The sequence below is a fragment of the Triplophysa dalaica genome, chromosome 2 (assembly GCF_015846415.1).
Source record: "Triplophysa dalaica isolate WHDGS20190420 chromosome 2, ASM1584641v1, whole genome shotgun sequence".
NCBI lineage: Eukaryota > Metazoa > Chordata > Actinopteri > Cypriniformes > Nemacheilidae > Triplophysa > Triplophysa dalaica.
The window spans coordinates 3,632,577-3,651,568 of NC_079543.1; the positions used below are offsets into that span (position 1 = coordinate 3,632,577).

At 38.4% G+C, this 18,992-nt stretch overlaps 2 protein-coding genes across 2 annotated transcripts; one reads left to right on the plus strand and one right to left on the minus strand.

Moving 5' to 3' along the window:
- The first annotated feature begins 5,824 nt into the window (after window positions 1–5,824).
- avpi1 (arginine vasopressin induced 1) lies at window positions 5,825–9,228 on the plus strand. Its single transcript, XM_056733689.1, has 3 exons — window positions 5,825–5,984; window positions 7,052–7,446; window positions 7,887–9,228. The coding sequence occupies exons 2-3, from the start codon at window positions 7,052–7,054 to the stop codon at window positions 8,134–8,136; spliced, it is 645 nt and encodes a 214-aa protein (XP_056589667.1). The 5' UTR covers window positions 5,825–5,984; the 3' UTR covers window positions 8,137–9,228.
- A 436-nt stretch (window positions 9,229–9,664) lies between these two features.
- pi4k2a (phosphatidylinositol 4-kinase type 2 alpha) lies at window positions 9,665–17,350 on the minus strand. The gene is made up of 9 exons (XM_056733701.1): window positions 16,551–17,350; window positions 13,503–13,703; window positions 12,618–12,749; window positions 11,888–12,041; window positions 11,700–11,761; window positions 11,518–11,617; window positions 11,234–11,367; window positions 11,015–11,074; window positions 9,665–10,248 (listed from the first exon to the last, which is right to left on the minus strand). The coding sequence occupies exons 1-9, from the start codon at window positions 16,887–16,889 to the stop codon at window positions 10,087–10,089; spliced, it is 1,344 nt and encodes a 447-aa protein (XP_056589679.1). The 5' UTR covers window positions 16,890–17,350; the 3' UTR covers window positions 9,665–10,086.
- Between the last annotated feature and the right edge of the window lie 1,642 nt (window positions 17,351–18,992).

Below are 18,992 nucleotides of genomic sequence, written 5' to 3' on the forward strand. Positions count from 1 at the left end.
AGGTATTTTTCTGTAAAAACAACAGAACATTTTACACAGTGATGTGATGAGATTTGCTGAGACTTGATCACGTATGTATCATGAAACTGAAAACAGTCTGTTACAAGAATAGGTGTCCTAAACAGGAAAAGAAACAATACACCCGAAGATTCTCTGTTCGTCTCAGTTCCCGCAATTGTAAAAACACAGCACTGTGCATGGTGTTAATAGAACAAGCAAGATCACTCTAATAATATCTAATTAATGAATAAATAAATATGCAGTCTCCGAGTCAGCAAGCCAACACTGCCCTGCTGTGGCCAGGAACCCAAACTCCAATGATTGCTTAATGGAGAAACAAACTCGGGAGAAACCAGGAAACCCTCAGAAACCCTCTGACGTGTCATAGCTGCACTCAGTGACCCCGACCAAAAGCCACCGAGCAAATATCCACGAGGAAGAGGGAGAGCCCACCATCCGCAACCCAGAAAGTCCCACTCGCCGAAAACTGTGCAGGTTCAACCCGGTCCCTCTCCACGATCTACAGCAGAGAACAGAGGAACAAACAGGGAAAATAATAATGGCATGTTGTAACTTTATTCCCTTTTGTGCGACATTGACCACAAAACAATACCCACACAGCCCCAGCAAATTAATCCCCCTAAGCACAACCAACAAGCCCCCCCACTCACCACAAACAAACACTCACCCAGGAACCTCCAATCAGGGCCACTGAATGCAGCTATAACTCCAAACTGCTGACATGTGATGTAAGTTTAGCATTAAATCCCAAGTATTGTAATTTCAGCATTAATGTGACAAGTAGTCCGTCTTTGCTCTTGGTTGGGGATGTAGTGGTCTAAGTTGGGATGGTCCGATGGTCGTATTTCTCTTGGGTGCACAGCAAAAACTCCAGTGTTAAATGAACACTGTTAGTATTTATATAATTCTCACTCAGAGTGTTAAAAAGTATCACTGAAGCAGAGGTAAAGTTAATGAGATAATAAAGATGATTACTGAAGTGATGATTGATCATTAATGATGAACACCTGCTGAGAACAAAGACAATCACTAAATATAGCAAAAATAACAAGTCACCATAATAGTGTTTAGTGTTTCCTTTAGTTATTCTCTTATCATTGTTTATTTTTGGATAGCTGTAACAGTGTGATAATAATGCACATTTATAAAATGAAAACAAAGTTAAATATTCTTGTTAACTTATTTATGGCATTTGATACAGTTGTGACTTTAAGATGAATGTACATGCGTTTTATAATTTTAAGATTTAATTTTGAGTCCCTTGCCTTGATACAGCATTTTTTCATTTTTTAATGAAAGTATAATCTTAATAGATAATTAAAAGAAAAAGCCAAAGTTTGAATCCATTAAACATAAAGAATCAGTGTATGAATCTCAACAATGGTTATAAAAGTTGCATATTTTATTTTAGCTGCAATGCATGCTGGGAGTCATGTATGACTTTTTATTGTAAAAATAAATTTTGTCACCATTGTTTAGATTCAAAAGGTTAATTCGTGACATCTTTAAGTAGTGCATTTCTTCAATGTGTACACATTTGACACTTTTATTTTTATCAAAAGAATTATGAAATAGTAACTTTGAGTAAATTCTGTACACGCAAGTGCTCATGTTTAGCCCATGTTGGACTGTTAAAAACAAATTTAAACAGATTTTAATTTTAAGACCCAAAATAAAGGAAACACTAAACACTATTATGGTGACTTGTTATTTTCCACGTTTTCTTCAGCGATTGTCTTTGTTCTCAGCAGGTGTTCATCATTAATGATCAATCATTACTTCAGTAATCATCTTAATTATCTCATTAACTTTAACTCTGATTCAGTGTTACTTTTTAACACTCTGAGTGAGAATTGTATAAACACTAACACTGTTCATTTAACACTGGAGGTTTTGCTGCGCACCCAAGGGAAATACGACCATCGGACCATCGCAACTTAGACAACTACATCCCCAACCAAGAGCAAAGATGGACTACTTGTCACATTAATGCTGAAATTACAATACTTGGTATTTAATGCTAAACTTACATCACATGTCAGCAGTTTGAAGTTATAGCTGCATTCAGTGGCCCTGATTGGAGGTTCCTGGGTGGATGTTTGTGGGGAGTGGGGGGGGGGGGGGCTTGTTGGTTGTGGGGATCCATTTGCTGGGGCTGTGTGGGTCCGGTTTGGCCTTGTTTTGTGGTCGATGTCGGACAACAGGGAATAAAGTTACAACATGCCATTACTATATTCCCTCGTTGTTCCTTTGTTCTCTGGTGTAGATCGTGGAGTGGGACTGGGTTTGAACCTGCACAGTTTTCGGCGAGTGGGACTTTCTGGGTTGCGGAAGGTGGGCTCTCCCTCTTCCTCGTGGATATTTGCTCGGTGGCTTTTGGTCGGGGTCACTGAGTGCAGCTATGACACGTCAGAGGGGATCTGGCCCTACCGGCTGAGCCTGGTTTCTCCCGAGGTTTTTTTCTCCATTTATCAGTCATTGGAGTTTGGGTTCCTGGCCACAGCAGGGCAGTGTTGGCTTTTTTACCGGGAGACTGCATATTTATTTATTAGATATTATTTATTAGAATGATCTTGCTTGTTCTATAAACACATGCACTGTGCTGTGTTTTACCTTTTCTGTTTTTCCTGTTTGCCCCTGTAAAGCTGCTTTAGAACAAAGCACATTGTGAAAAGCGCTTTGTAAATATACTTGAATTGAAAACTTGAATCACTTCATCTGGACTAACCCATGAGGGATCTAACGTACATGGCTCTACTGGAAGAGATGAAGGGGCTTTTCCTCTTTATCTCATAGTACAATTGCGGGAACTGAGACAAACAGAGAATCTTGGGTGTATTGTTTCTTTTCCTGTAAAGCAAAGCAATTCTTGTAACAGACTGATTTCAGTTTCATGATACCCAGCTAGCAAAAAGTGTGATCAATAGACCACTCCAGTCCACGTGCATTCCCACCCTGAATGTTTTGGATGTCTCTCTAAATAACACATGAACAAGTTAATGAGTTAAATCAGGTTGAGTTAAGGCATTAACTGTCACTTCATTATCTCATTAATGATGAAATAACAACAACAATCTGTGAAATAAACCAGAAATAATAAGAAGTCACCATAATAGTGTTTAGTGTTTCCTTCAGTGGGGGTCTCAACCTTGATTCGTCAGGGAAAGTTTGTTGATAGATGTAATAGTGTGTTTCTGAAGCACATTCAAAACATCTTGACAAAAAGTGAAATGGATTGTTTCCCTTTCAGGTGGTAATCGCAATAGAGAACTTGATAGTTAAATGTAGATGTGTTATGTTATGATTTGACTCAGTGAGGTGAAGGAATATATTTTTACTATTACTATAGTAAAATTATCACCTGAACAATTTAGACATCAAGAATCAGCTCATGAAACTCAACAAAAGAAAGCTTCATGCATCTATGCATTGTGGGTAACAGCCTAGAACAGAACTCCTCCATGACTCCCAGCATGCATTACTGCATGAAGAAAAGATGCAACTCAACTTTGTCACCATTGTTGAGATTCATAAGCTTATTCTTGATCTCTAAATTGTTCAGGTGATATTTCTACTATGGAGGAGTTCTGTTCTAGGCTGTTACCCACAATGCATAGACGCATAAAGCTTTATTTTGTTGAGTGTCACCACTGTTGAGTTTCATGAGCTGATTCTTGATGTCTAAATTGTTCAGGTGATATTTCTACTATTGTAATCGTCAAAAATAATTTCCGCACAAAATTTTTCACCTAATTGAGTCATACAATAACAAAACACATCTAGATTTAACTATCAAGTCCTCTATTGCAATTACTTCCTGAAAGAGAAATAATCCATATCACCTTTGGTCAAGGTGTTTCGAGTGTGCTTCAGAAACACACCATTACAACTGTCAACAAAATTTCCGTAATGAATCAAGGGTGAGTAAATGCTGTTCTTCCTTCATTCCCACATCTGAGTCCTTATTCCATGAAAATCCGTGACACAATCACTGTTATAATATTTTGAATATAATACCAGTTTTACAATTTCATGTTGTTGGAAGGTCTGATAAACAGTATGTATTCAATATATTTTATAAGGTCTATAATTCAGGTTTAAAATAAACAAGAAATTTATAATTTGCTAATTATGCACATTGTTATTGCACTCATCTGATCTGTATATCCTTACCTTTTAGTTTTTCCAACTGTTGACAAACTTGTTTTTTTTGTCATCGATTCGTCATCAGATTGTAGACTATACTGTTAAATATATGGTTTATGGTGTGGTCAGAACGCTTCCTGTCTCATCCAGTCCTCTTTTCTGCTAACTTGTCTGTGTCATGAATAAAGGAAGGTAAAGTTAAGGAAAAGGCATTACAGTTGATAATATGGCGTTAAAAAGGAAAAAATGAAATAGTTGAGAAAATCAGGAAGAGTCACTGCCACAATCTGACTCCTAAATCTCTTAATGGGGTAAAGCTGTGCAAAGGCCAATCTAGCGACGGTGCTCTTGGTTATAAATGTTATGCCCAACACCCAAAGCACCTTAGTAAGTAGAGTTCAACTTCTGGACTAGACCCTTGGACAGCGAAAACATTTACAGAAATGCTAGGCTTAGTATTATTGATTTAAATGTTGAAAGCGTATCCAAACCATTCTCTTTTGTTTTGGTGATAGGCCCTACTTTCATAGCATTGTTTTTACAAAGTTGAGTGTAAAAGAATAGTGTGTAAAACGCGTCAAACTAGGTCTACGTCACAATTACAACTGGCATCTTACGTCTCTTATTTATCCGGTGATTTCAGATATGTTGCTGTACATGCGAGGGTTCTTATATTTTAACACTCATTTGCGTTGAAATAAAACTATAAACAGGTCATGGAAATCTTCATGACTTCAGAAATTAACCCAAATAATTAAGGTCTACCAAAACATGTTGTGTAGTTTGCCTCATCAAACAACAATAGTAATAATTTACAGGTACACGTTTTTAAATACATAAGTAATGTTTATTTATTAAACTGTGCATACATTTTTTTTTCAATGTCAACTATGTTACAATAATGTACAATACTATCATTTTTACATTTTTTAATCGAAGCATTGCTGACCGAATTCTGTCTGTCACTGGACATAATCAACAAAGACCTATTTTAGTTATTACTCAATTTTAAAACCAAGGACCATATTCTGGAATAGGCCTACGCATTATGCACTGAGAAAAAAATAACAGGCATACTACATGTCTCTACATTCAAATCAATTTGCTACATATGAAGCATGCCACAATGCATTTAATGAAAAAAATCAAGCTGTAATTGTCTCTTGGAAAATTCAGAAAGAGTGAAGGATGTCTCCCTCTGCTGGCAGAAACGCAAAACAACTAGACGTCTTCGAGTAGTCGAACACACCTTATAACTTTAGTATGTGTTTTGACGGCGCTATCTCTGTCATAAAATCAATTAAAAGCTGTTTTTAAAATAAGAGTTAATTGTCTGCTCTGTTAATATTTAATATATTGCAATATAAAGTGCCTAACTAAATCATTTTATTTAGTTTAATTTAAATGTCATTGTTTTCAAAGCTGTACATGTCAGACTATAAAAAAGAACAGTTTTTAAACGTATCTAAATATGCTTGTTATTTTATGGATTTAAATTTTTCCTAACCATAACTATAGTCATTTTCACATTGGCACGTGTGCTCTAGCACTGACGTCAATAAAGGATTACTGTACTGTACCAGCCGCACCACACGACACACATAAGAGAGAATATGATTGGCTACGAGCGGGTTGGAGGCGGGTTAAGTCTCCGTTTCCAGTCCTTTGATTGGTCAGAGGGGTGCTGTGAGGAGTCTAATCGTTAAACTTTTCAGAGACAGCCAGTCTGTGTTCTACGCCGTTCTGCTGCTTCATCGAAAGCTTTTCACAACATTCAACATGCAAACGACACCAACGCACTAGTTTGCAAGGAAACGGTGAGTGGATTCTGCACGTGAGTGTTTCTATCGATTTTTTTACGCTGTTGTTTTAACTGGAGGACAGAGAAGTAGATCCTTACGTCCACCAAGAAATAACCCGCAACCATTTAGTTCCTCGTGTAACGTTAGTCACAAACAACGTGCATGTATTGATAAATGAACGCTTTCTGTCGATTTTTATATGAGACGAATTATAAAATGCCCTTAAAATAGATTTTAGTCGCGCTGTTGCAGTCTGGCCTCGCGCAGCTGTCATTGCGGATGTTCGTGAGTCACGTGACGCACCATGAAGCAAATATCAACATACCGTCACGCCAAAATTCAGAAAATGCTCTTAACAAGTTAATTTTAAGCCAATGGGTAATAATAATACAAACATTTAAAGATCTTGCGGTCAAGATTACGCGTTTATGTTCCTTGTAGGTATTTTTCTGCAACTGTTACCTTGTATTTTGTATTTATCTGTAAGTATACAAACTGTCTTGGGGTGTCACAATGTAGCGGCACCGAAGATAATCGCGATATTAGTATCGCCCATTGATATTGTTGCAATAATCTACACAATATTGTAATTTATTAAGGACCCATTGCCTGAAAAGCGACGATGGTTACAAATGATTACGTAATTCATTTGCCATAAACTCTGATATCGTGACAGCCCTGGTCATGTCGCCGTTTGTTACCAGTTAACAGATTAAGGTCATTATTTTAAACCAAGGCCTAATCTAATTATTCTTGTTTACTTTTCAACAGTAAATGACTTGATCTTATTGGAAACCAACAAAGTTTTTGTAAAACCATGCATAAGGACACTATGTTGTTTTTCAATAAAAAGCCCTCCTGGCCTTTCCAGGACCATTGCAGCCTTATGTCTCATGTCCTTATATAATCATTCCATTGGCTCACGCACTTAAAGCTCCATTACTCTTAACTAAATAAGATGACTCACTGCTGCAGCTCCCTCTCTACCACCGCACACTACATAAAAAACCTACCTTTATAAACTTAACAGAGGTTCTTATTTTACATACTATGACACAAACCTCCTTACTCTTATACCACAGATGGAGGACGTGGCCTCCACTCCGGTCCTCGCAGGCCCATCCCAAGCTGCCTTTCCCCGTCCGGCCGCCTCGGGGCGCCGCAGCAGGAAGTCTGGCACCGCTAACATTTTTCAGGGGGTGAACCTGAAGCAGCTCAGGCGGCTGTTCCATGCAGCGGGGGACCCCGAGGCGGACCAGAGAGCCCGGATGGTCTGGGGGAGCCGGAGAGCGGGGAGTGGAGAGGATGGCGGGGACGGGGAGGAAGAAGAGGGGGGTGGAGAGATGAAAGAGGTGGAGACGGGGCTGGCACAGGCGCTGGTGGGACTAAGGGTCCGAGCGCGGAACAGAAACGGAATCAGGGAGTCTCATAAGGACACTACGGGATCAAGATGGGTCCGATCGTTCGGTCATCTCAGGTAAGTCAATATCCCAGGATAAGGATTACAATTATACCGTTGATTCAGCCGGCTTAGACTTAATTGAAATTTCAACCTTAGTTTGTTCTTGTATCAGATTTTAGCTTGATCATTTTTTTTGCTATGCAAGCACTGGTAATTTCTATAGATCCAGATCTAGTGTTTACATCCAACTTGTGTAAAATTGTATGTATCGTGTTTACACGAAGCTGATGCATGGGAACTACACCCCCTTCAATGCCACTGTTTGTGTGTGTTTGTTTGTGTTGGAAACATGCTAATCTGAACAAATGTAGGTCATGACATCAGCCGCACACTCAACTCATTACATTGTACACAAACAGGAAAATCTAGATACGGGTCACAAACAACTCAAAGCACTGGATTGCACCTTAAATATCCACCATATAATTGAATGCGTAATTTGTTTCTACATTCAGAATCAACGAGGGCTCGCTAGGAAAACCATCAGATGTCACAACTGGAGATGACAGTGATGAAAAGGAAGACGACTCTTCGTCTCTGGGAGCATGTGGAGGGCAGAGCACTTCCGAGGATGGATCATGTGACCAAGGTAACTTCCTGACCCCGGGGGAAGAGACCCAGGGGCCGACCGGGGGTCCCAGATGGAGCTGGAATGCCGTTCAAGAGAAGGACCCAGAACGCTACCTGCACCGAATCCGACACTGAAACCGCTGACGGGAGCTGGGATTATCTCCAACTAAATGGATGGAATCAGATTACTCGCGCGCTGTTCTTGCAGATTTACTTGACACTACAACCTCAATGAAACGCTAGTCTTAATCATGCCATGAACACTACATACTTGAAGAGTAATTTCACCAGCCGTGAGTTGTTGTGTAGTGTCGTATAGTCCTTAAACTCTACAGGTTTGTGCCATTCTCACACCCTTTGACCTCCAGCACAGTCCCACAAAGCACAATAATGAAACGCTATTGAAGAATTCATCCAGAAATGTAAGAAAGGATTTACTTATCATTTTTTAAACCTGTATGATGTACATTTGTGTAAAATTTGTGTAAGACGTTTTCTAAAGCAAAAGCAACGGTAGTGAATGGTGACTGGGGCTGTTGTGTTGCACCATTGACTCAAAACACTATTAGTTGTAGCACGTCTCATAAGAAACACAATATGCTAAATTAGAGATGTACGAATTTTAGCTTGACCCACTGAAGTCATGATACATCAATGATACAGATATTTTTTGTAATAGGAGCAAGAAAGCCCCCGTCGCTATATACTTTTTTTATTTGTGCTCTTTGAGTAAACTCTTAAATGAGGATGAGTAAATTATTACAACTTTTCTCATTCATAAGGTGAACTACTCCTTAAACGAAAAATAATGACTCGATTCCTATCAAAACTTCCAGAGACACGGTCCCCGTTTTCTGTAGATATGAATGTATGGGGCCAGAGTGTTGGGCTTGATTATTTAATGATACGTGCTTGTATTTTTCTGCCTTCCGGGTATGTATACTTACTAGATTTGTAGATCTTTATAGTGTTGTTTTATATGCAGGTAGTTTGCAGTAATTTGTAAATTATGCATTAGAACTGAAACATCACCAGTTGGTAGGTTGTATAGCAGTATGCAGAACTCTAATCGTTATTACCGAGTATTTACGTCTTCATAAGCAATACAGACTCATGTAGCTGACATTTCTTAAACAGTCGGAGTTCAAAAATGAAAACACTACATGTGAATGTCATTTTTCTCATCGTCAAAAGCTGGAACTTCCAATTAAAAGGTTTTGAAATCAATCTCACGTCTCGTCTTTTATTGAATATGGCATTGTTAGCTTTAGCATCTGTTATTAAATACATTACATACAAATTATACAGTCCATTGTCACATTTTAAGGTCATTTTGCTGACACCTGTAAATAGATTGTTAAAGAATTAAAATATCTTCAGTTTGGAACGAAAGCAAAACGAAAAAGAATGTCATCAAACGTTGATGACCAGTGTTGTGCCGAATTTTGACTTCCTCCTCAGATTACCTCATTGAAATTGCTGGGGGATAAACTAATCCTAACCCTGCACCTAATCCTAACACCTACTGTTAGTGAGGAATGGGGGAATCCTAATTTGGCAGGAGTCATTTTTCAGCACTACACCTGGCTCATCTTCGGACGCATGCACATCAAAATGTAGAAAAAAAAAATAAGCAAAAAAGGCTGTTAAATGGCAAGGGAGCTGAATATGAGTGATTTATTGACATAAATGAAGGTAAAACGAAACAGAAATTGGTTATGAAGTACCACAGTACATCCCTGTTTTATTGGACCCAGTGCACTGTGATGCCATTGGATTATCATTGAGTGGTAGTTCTTCTTCCAGTGCTGAAGAGGGCGATAAAGCGGTCGAGCATCAAAGTTTAACTACAGCAGAAAGGTTCTCCATCTTCTTATTGACATGCATGTCCTATTGAAGGCGTGTTTGCGTATCCATACAGTGTTATAGACAGCAATGCTCTCCATCAGAATTTTGTGTGTGGGGACAAAATGTTTCTCTCATTCGTTTCAACGCTCATTGTTCCGGAAATCAGTGTTTCCAATGTCAAAAACGAAGTGATTCTAAATGTCAGGCCGTAAGTGCACCCACACACAACAGTGCCCATCAACACCAGGTGAAGAAGGGTCTTCTGCTTTGGAAGCTCTGCGTGTACGATTCGCTGTTGGCTCGCTGCGGCGCCAGGGCGGTCTCCACGCTAACGGGCGGCAACTGCACCAGCTCCAGCGGAGTCTTACCGTCCCTCAGAGCCTGACTCAGATTGAGGATCTAAAGGACACAGTGAAGAAAAGGAGACGAAGAATGAGTCTTAGAAAATTATCAAGATTTGAACAACACAATCAGCACTGATTTTTTTACTTTTTTAAGGCTAGTGTTAGCAATGAAACTTCAGATACATTATTAACATTTATATTTTGATATTGTTAAGCAAAACTGAAATGTAAGCAAGCAGATTTAAATAAGCGCTAAATTCAAATATGTTCTCACATGACTAGTTGTCGTACTTTGTATTTTCACAAGACACGCGAGAACCAATGAGATGAAAATGATCGTCACTGCACTTTAATTTCAGTTTCAACAATTGGCTTTTCTTCAGAGGACATTCATTTATTAACATACTGGAATGTTTTGCATTACTTTGTTTGGAAGCATTGACATTTTGTGTATCAAACAAGTAGATAACATTATACTAATTTAATATAAAATAATATTTAATCGTAGAAAGGGAAACATGTACAATAAGGGTGGAATAAGAGCAAGTGCTAAATTACAATAATTTGTATTTGAGGTTTGAACAAACATCCACATTTTGTGCTGTTAAATCTTTCAAGATAAATCCGATACGTTAACAACAACGACTTGTGAAACTTGCAATCTTACCGATGTGTAGCCACTTGACTGAAGTGATTTTCTAAGTTCATATATGCACTTGTTTATTCTTTGTGTTTGTAATTTACAACACAACACATCACATGCACATAGATGATACGTGCATAACTGAACAACTGAAGTCTAGCGATTGTTCAAGACTCACCTGCCCCCTCATTACAGAGATCTGTTTCTTGAACTGTCCCCTGTCGAAACCCGGGTCTTTCTATTGATGTAAACAAAGAGATAGCAATTACTAAGCATAGAATCTCTCAAACGTACCGAACCAATAACAGTCAGTGTCTTGACGGCCTACACCATCAAACTGATAAGGATATTGACCAGCCTAGATAAAAACCAAAAGCAGATTTTAACACGGTCTCACCTTAAAAAGCTCATAGAGGTCTTCTTCGAGATCTTTGATGAAGTTTGGATCCGATAATTTGGGAATCACTAAATCCCGGATCTCCTCGGAAAACGCAACTTTAGCTTGAGGGAGCCACGCCCAATAAAAAGGGTCTGTGAGCGAAACATTCAAGCCAAAGATTGTAGAATTATTAAAAGGTCATTTAAATAAATCTTCCAACTTTAAAGGAACGTAAAAATGTTTCAACATTTATTCATCAGTTGCTGGTCATGTGTTTGTGTGGTGGATAATGATTGGCTTACAGGCTCTCCACGAGTCCGGGTGTTTAAGAGGGAAGGCCAGGCCATTATCAATGGCTGCCAGTTTGATAATGGGGTCCTTCACTACAACCCAATCACTGTCCTGGACAAAAAGAAACAACTGTATAAACATCAAATCAAAACACAATGATTAAAATGAGTCTGCTAAAATAGTGGACACCGACCCTGTTGCTTGATGTATCCATGGGATAGTCATATTTTATGAGCCAGTTATCATTTCCTCGATCTACAAACACACACAGAAATAAACTTGTTATGGCGGTGCGAGCTGAAAGCGTTTGTTGTCTCCCACGAGTTAAAATGAGTCGTCAGCCTTTTCGTTTGACCTTTGCCATGTGGTTTCCGTGGTTACCTGTGTTTCTGATTATGTAATCAAGCACTACAAGTCTCTCAAACTGTAGCTGCAGTTGGCGATTGGTGTTTTCAGGTAAAGGCTCTGCCTCGAACCGCCGTAGCCAGAAGTCGGCATCTTTATAGCCCTCCACAAAAAGCTGGAATGAGCCGACCTGCAACAGCCAATGGATGCGAGATTAAAATCAGACAACAACCGATAGACCACTTGGGTCCAGAAGCACTTCCTGTTTAAGTTTATAATACCTTTTATTTCACATATAAGTTATAAGTCTTAAAGATGTTTGTTTAACATTCATTTAGTCTGCTAGCTTTCTCCCTGTGTTAAAGAACTGAAGAAGGAAGCGCATTTAATTCCAAGAAAAAAGTGAATGAAGAAACCAGTGTTTACTCTCATTCATATATGTATGAAATATTGAGTAAATTTATATAGATGTGCTCTATTAAGATGACTTTGCAAACGTTTAATAGCCAAAAGAGTATTAATGCATTTAGAAAGAAAAGCAATCTGAGAGATTAGGTGCAATTTTCTTTATTTTCCTGTAAACCCTATATATAAAGGGGTTCAATGAATCATATATGTCCTGCAAGAGAATTTTGGATTAAAATTTAAGGTACGAGACTAACGTTTAAAATTGATGTTGAAACGGTGGAACATTTATTTTTTCAGTGCGAATTGGTGTAATGTTTTTGGATCGATGCATTTGAATGGATGGCGCTGATAGACTTACCTTTGGTGGCAGGCCGATCCGATGGAATCGTTGGCCGACTTTGGGGACTTTTTCCAAAGCTAACCTCTTTCCTCTGGACTTTACGCGGTCGATGGCGTTGTAATTGAAGGTCTCACTTGCTAAATGCACCACCTAAGACAAAAAGAAAAGTCTGTGATCTCTTTATAGACGGTTTCAAAACAATGTAAACATATATATAATAGTGATAAAATATTAATGCAAATGACGTAAAATAAGATATAAATAGTTGCATTATAAGCCACTAGCCAGACCGTAAATTATGGATGTAATGATTTCATGATACGATTTATTGAGTTTATTTTTCGCATAATAAATTGAGGCAGATTAGAAATGACCAACTGTGAACAAGCCGTTCCATGAACAACAGTTTTTATACTTCTCAAATACATGTTTGCGATTCAAATAACATCTCAACCAGCTTGAAATGTCACATATTCAGGCTTGGGCAGAATACCGGTTTCAAAGTATACCGAGGTTTGAAAGAGTCGAGGTTTCAAAACCACAAACATTTTCTTTGATACCGTTTGTAAAGTATGAGCTGTGTTTACACAAAAACACATAATTAAATAATGCAATTATATCATGTAATGAGATGTTTGATGTTTAGGCCTAATATATGGCCTATGACAAAAACATATTTTTTGAAAGAGTACTAATATCTGTCAATAGACGGTAATAGAAACTGCAGACTGCTGTCGACGTGTGTAGGTATGTGAGGTTGACTGTTTGTTTTCAACCATGCCAACAACAGGAAACGAAAGGGGTTGAAAAACAATGTGAAACCACCACGGCTACCACTCTGCTTTCCCGTGTCCTCATTTCCCTTGCTTTTAATTTCACACTACACTGCGTGTGCTGTTTTACCTTGGTGCGTGGAACAATATTGAGTTCTAGTTTCTGGTCCACTAAACTGGCTCCGGCCTCTGACAGGTAACCCTGGTTGAGAACCAAACAGTCCCGGCCGAAACAGCACGGACAGCACAGCTTTTGCAGCCATTTGGTCCATTTGGGGTTCAGTTGCCCGTAGGGTTCCTCGTTCTTTGGTTTGAAGACCCCGATGATCTTCTGTTGGAGAAGGGAGAACATTTCAGGTCATGCTGCACGTGAATCAGCACGTGATGTGACAGATCTGCTTGACAAACAGCTTTTTGTTTTAATCAAACATCACATTCTGGTGGATTTCACACATTTTAAAGCATTAGCGTAACTGTGAAACATGCTTCTGCTGCTTGTGTAACATCACAGTTGAAGTCTCGAGTAATGTGCATAACAGACCTAAAGCATCTTTATGAAATCTAAAATAAATATCTTTATTCTGCCCTGCAAAGCAATAAGAAACAATTTAAATAAAATTCTACATCGATCTAAATACAACAGAACAATTTAATTTCAACGTGTCTTCTTGTTTGAACTTTATGCCATATGACTAAAAAAAGATTACATCATTGTAATATCCAAGGATTTGTTTGTGTTCACCCGAAGAAAGGAAGTCATATACATCTGCAATAGCGAGTATGTTTTCATATTTCATATTTGATCTGAACAGGACACTGGCCAGCAAACCACCTGATTTTGCACATGACCACACGGTTCATGACTCATGCGAGTTGCATCACTACAGAACAGAAGAACTTTCCAGCGTGTTCACAGTAGAAAGACTGTGAAACAGAGACTGAACCTTTCTGAAGACCTTCAGCGACCAGACTGAAACATCTCACAAGAGCCTGAAACAACAATGCTTCACAGCTCAGCTCCACCCCCTACAGGCTGATCTAGTTGATCCATACGTGACTTTTTTGTACTGTCAACACTTATCTGTGATATTTCATCAAAAAAAAAATGTCATCATCATTTATTGACCATCATGTCATTCCAAACCTCTTTGACTTCCAATCTTCTGCAGAACACAAAAGAAGATATTTTGAAGAATGTTGATAACCGAACAACATTAAACCTCATCGACTTCCATTGAATGACATTTCTTAAAATAACTTCTTTTGTGATCTACAGAAGAAAGATTCATATACAGGTTTTGAGGATTTTTTTGAGCTGTCCCTTTAAGAAGACCACTATGCCTGTTTTGAGTACAAAAAAATATAAATAAATTAGAAAACGTAATTTCACTTCTCTCGCAGAAAGTGTTGGCATTCCTTTAACTTTCAGTGTTTCTGTTGTGATGAAGAGTAACTGTATATTTGACTTGCTTTGTCTTCCTAATAGGATTATTGACACATTCCTTCATTCAGTAATCGTGTATTAGTCATACACCACATGAAAGTTTATCATTCAGTGTGTCCTAAAGCTATAACACAGACATAAACACAAATAACGAACAGACTGAACTTCCACACAAACACACAGGTTAAAATGTGTGTGATGGTAGCTTTCTGATTAACAGTATCAAATCACAAATTTGTCCACGATACTGTTGTCAGGTGGTTTCTACGTCATGAAAGGCAGTAACAAGGGTAACGCGGATATGACGCCATTGACAGGCGACTGCGTAGCCCCGTGGCGCTGTTTAGAATGCTGATTTTCTTACGACTTACATGTAGTTTAAAACATTTGAGATATCGTAAGTACTCAGCTGAACAAAATACATAACACTAGCCTAGCCTAATTTACTTCGAAATTGTTACAAACTGCACCTTTAAGAAAACAATACACACAGCATTTACCTACATGCATTCTATCCAAATCAATTTACAGAAAACCTTCCACAAAAAAAAATGTTTTAATCATTTAATCATTCATATGTGATCAAGTTAATAAATAACCTTTTAACCTCTGGTATACTGATGAAACACTAGCTCTCTGAATCTGTGCTAGAAAAGCAGTTTCACATTCTCGGGCTGATTGAAAGATAATCTGATGAACGATCGTACTCATCTAACCACATTGGCTTTGGTTCAATGCTGGTTTAATCACACTCACACACACTTCAAGAACTCATACTGAAGAATGAGGGCCGCACACACGTGACAGCTCTTAAGTCAAACCATGCCTCTCGTGAAAGCTGTTAACCTTGTGTGAGGTTTTATAAAAAAAACGTATATAAGGAACCATTTCAGATGAAGCAGAAGTGTGTTTTATGTAAGTGAGTAGCAGATTATATGATAATGACTGCTGGGGTATTTTCACTATCTCTATCTTTCACTGTCTGTGTGGTGACCTGTGTTTCACTGTGTCTAGAGACCTTAAATGACTGAAAACACACAAATGTGCCTGTGAAATCCATCTCACATTTATTACATTAGACTTGCTTGAAAAGCATTTAAAACAAAACGGTCAATATTTACCTTCATTTTACCGTAACATTTATCTTATGCATGTATCATTTTACAAAATTATTTTCTTAAAGTACATCTATATATACATCTCAAGGAAATGAGATACACACCTGTTTAATAGCACTTCAAATGTTACAGTCTGACAAAGACTTTTGTCAATTTACATGTTATTTTGTATTCATATATCATCATTTATAATGTCATTCTTCTGTGGCTACTATATATATTAATATGTATTTATTGCAAATTAAGCTGCGTTTCAGTAATGCAAGCGCAATAGAAATACGTTTCCATTGAAATAAAGCTCATAACATTAATATGGGCATTTTGTGGTGGAAATGACGTCAAAGGTGCCGTTCTAATATGTAATAAAAGTCCCCAGAGTTGAGCAACTCCTCAAACTCCCATATTTACGTCACTTCGAGATATTTCGAGATATTTAGAAAGTTCAGATTCAGAAACCGACTCTTGGTTTGCAGGCCTGATGACACAGCTGTTAGTGTGATGCTTCATAACACAACATATTTTGCTTTATCTCGGTCTGCGAATGCACATATAAGCGATTAAAATGTCTTATGTAACGTGGTCACGCATCAAATCAAAGTAACGTAAACTTTCTCACCCCTATTGAATCTTTGACGAAGTAGCTACCGCTGGAGCCCTGATAGATCCGCTCCGGGTAGATGCCCTCATCGATGGCCCGCTCTGCCCTCCTGATGATTTCGTTGAACACCGGATCCTCCGGGAACTCGTTTCTGTGCGGGTCGCGGGGAGACGCGCCTCGGTCCCGGTCCAGCAACGGCTGTCGCTCCCTGCTGCGCCCGGGACTCCCCGCCGGCAGACGAACCACGGAGCCTGGCGTGCCTCCAAATCCGCCTCGGGGACTGGTCGGCTCGACGGGACCGTAGTTGAAATCGTTGGCGCCGCGAAGAGGAGAGACTAACGGGCTCGTCTCGTCCATGGCGGAGAGGTGGATAAAGGGGGACAGGGGAAATTGCACAGGACAAACGTCCGCTTGTTGCCGTAATGAAATGATGGAGCTCGGTGTAGTTGATTGCCAACAAACCAGTCACATGACTATGCGCTTCCGTACTGGGGCGTAACTAATAAATGACGCCAAAGCCACGGGCCAATCAGGACTTCGAAGTCGTATTGATTTTCTATTAGTGAGCCGTGATTGGTTATAAGTACGACACCCACATCGACCATGTGATAAACATCAGAAAACATCACTGCAGTGTGACTAGTAGGTTTTTTATTTATCGAAAGGGTAAATGACAATATGTATCCAACAAGTTGATCCAACTGTTACATTTTTACTTTGTTCACAAATAGTACAAATACAGTACATAATTGCACTATGCAAATAACCAAAATATCTGTTGAAAACAATCTACCATTTGGTACAATATGACCAAAAATTGCATTATGTATATGTTATTTTCCAACTAGAATAAGAATTTTAGTATATTATCTATTTCCAATGAACCAGTATCACAATCCAGAAAACAAGTGCATTTTGTCAGTTATATTAATAAACAATAACTTTACAAAAACAGCACACTGGTGAAAACCCTTCCTTAAAAAAGTCATATGCAATAAAGTCATTACAATGATAATATCTGTAAATTATTTTAAAGTGAGTTTCTGTGACTTGCTTACATATTTATTTATATCTGCCCACATATTCTGAAAAGAGAGAGAATTGATTATGATTATGATTATCCAATCATGTTTCCATTTCGCCAAAGGTGACTAGAAGTTAACTCAATGGATGAGAATACAGAATTTTGACATGTAAACATGATACAGTTATCTGAATTTAAATTGAAGTGTTGGCCCAAAGACGATAAAAGTAAAAAGAATAATTTAATAAATTTAAGGGGGAAGAGAGTCTACACCAAAGAAAAACGATATGTATGATATCTGATTGGCTCAGCCACAAAGTCAGACATCAGAAGACTATGGAGGACGGTTCGGACTGCAGAGAAGATCATTGGTGCTCCCCTGCCCACTCTCAAAGAACTGTATACATCCAGACAGAGTGAGGAAAAGGGCTCAGAAAATCCCCCTTGACCTCTCACATCCGAGCCATCATCTCTTCACAATGCTGCCGTCTGGTCGGCGCTACAGAGCACTGAGCACCAAAACAACCAGACACAAAAACAGCATCTTCCCTCAGGCCATCTACCTCTTGAACGATAAATGTTTTTAACCCACCTTGCAATTAATGACTCTTTGCAACAATAATTATGTGTAATTTATCCTCCAGATAATACACCATCTATCTCTTATTCAACTCTTTCTGTAAATTATGTAAGTAAATTATATAAGTCTTATGGGGGTCCTACTTAAAATACTTTTTTTTTGATGGGGGTTAGTCTCGCAATATACAATTTATAAAAAGTACACAATATATTTAAAAATGATAAGCATAACTTTATAGTATTTATTAAAAACAGGCTTACAGAAAAGAACAGGCTTCTTTTGCTGTCCTGCGCTCAGCAGTCTTTAGATGTAGATCGACATAAATTATTGTAAATAATTAATTCACAAAATATACCATATCCATTGCATGAATTTAATCACATTTGTCATTATAATTTTTACTCAAATACAAATATCTGAAGGACCCCTCAAAGTCTATTTTTTTATTCTTATGGGGGTCCCTCATGCCTTATGGGGGATCCCGGGTCCCCCCAGCCCCCCTTCAATTCCAGCACTGCTTGTACATATTTACACAAACACATTGGTTTACTCTCATTATGTTTATCTTTTGTTTATTGTATTGTATATCTTAATTTTTCATACCCACAGGCCCTTATTTAAATCATTGTGTCATTGTCTTTGTGTGCTATTGTTTCTGATTCTGTGTACTGGATGTTCTCTGTCACCAAAACAAATTCCTTACATACATGGCAATAAAGCTCTTTCTGATTCTGAACCTGATGTAGTTTCGGTGACAGGGCGATTGTTTACAGCAGATAGATGAACGACGAAACACAATCACAATACAGCAAAATTTAAAGGGCTCCCACATTTAAATAGTAAAACTCAAGCGTGC

Bases quoted from the DNA above. Each gene is read 5' to 3' on its own strand.
- avpi1 (XM_056733689.1), top strand. From the start codon at position 7,052: ATGGAGGACGTGGCCTCCACTCCGGTCCTCGCAGGCCCATCCCAAGCT. The intron at 7,447-7,886 runs GTAAGTCAATAT...TTCTACATTCAG, and splicing joins CGATCGTTCGGTCATCTCAG to AATCAACGAGGGCTCGCTAG.
- pi4k2a (XM_056733701.1), bottom strand. From the start codon at position 16,889: ATGGACGAGACGAGCCCGTTAGTCTCTCCTCTTCGCGGCGCCAACGAT. The intron at 13,704-16,550 runs GTGAGAAAGTTT...CTTCTCCAACAG, and splicing joins TCGTCAAAGATTCAATAGGG to AAGATCATCGGGGTCTTCAA. The intron at 11,075-11,233 runs GTGAGACCGTGT...TTACATCAATAG, and splicing joins ACCTCTATGAGCTTTTTAAG to AAAGACCCGGGTTTCGACAG.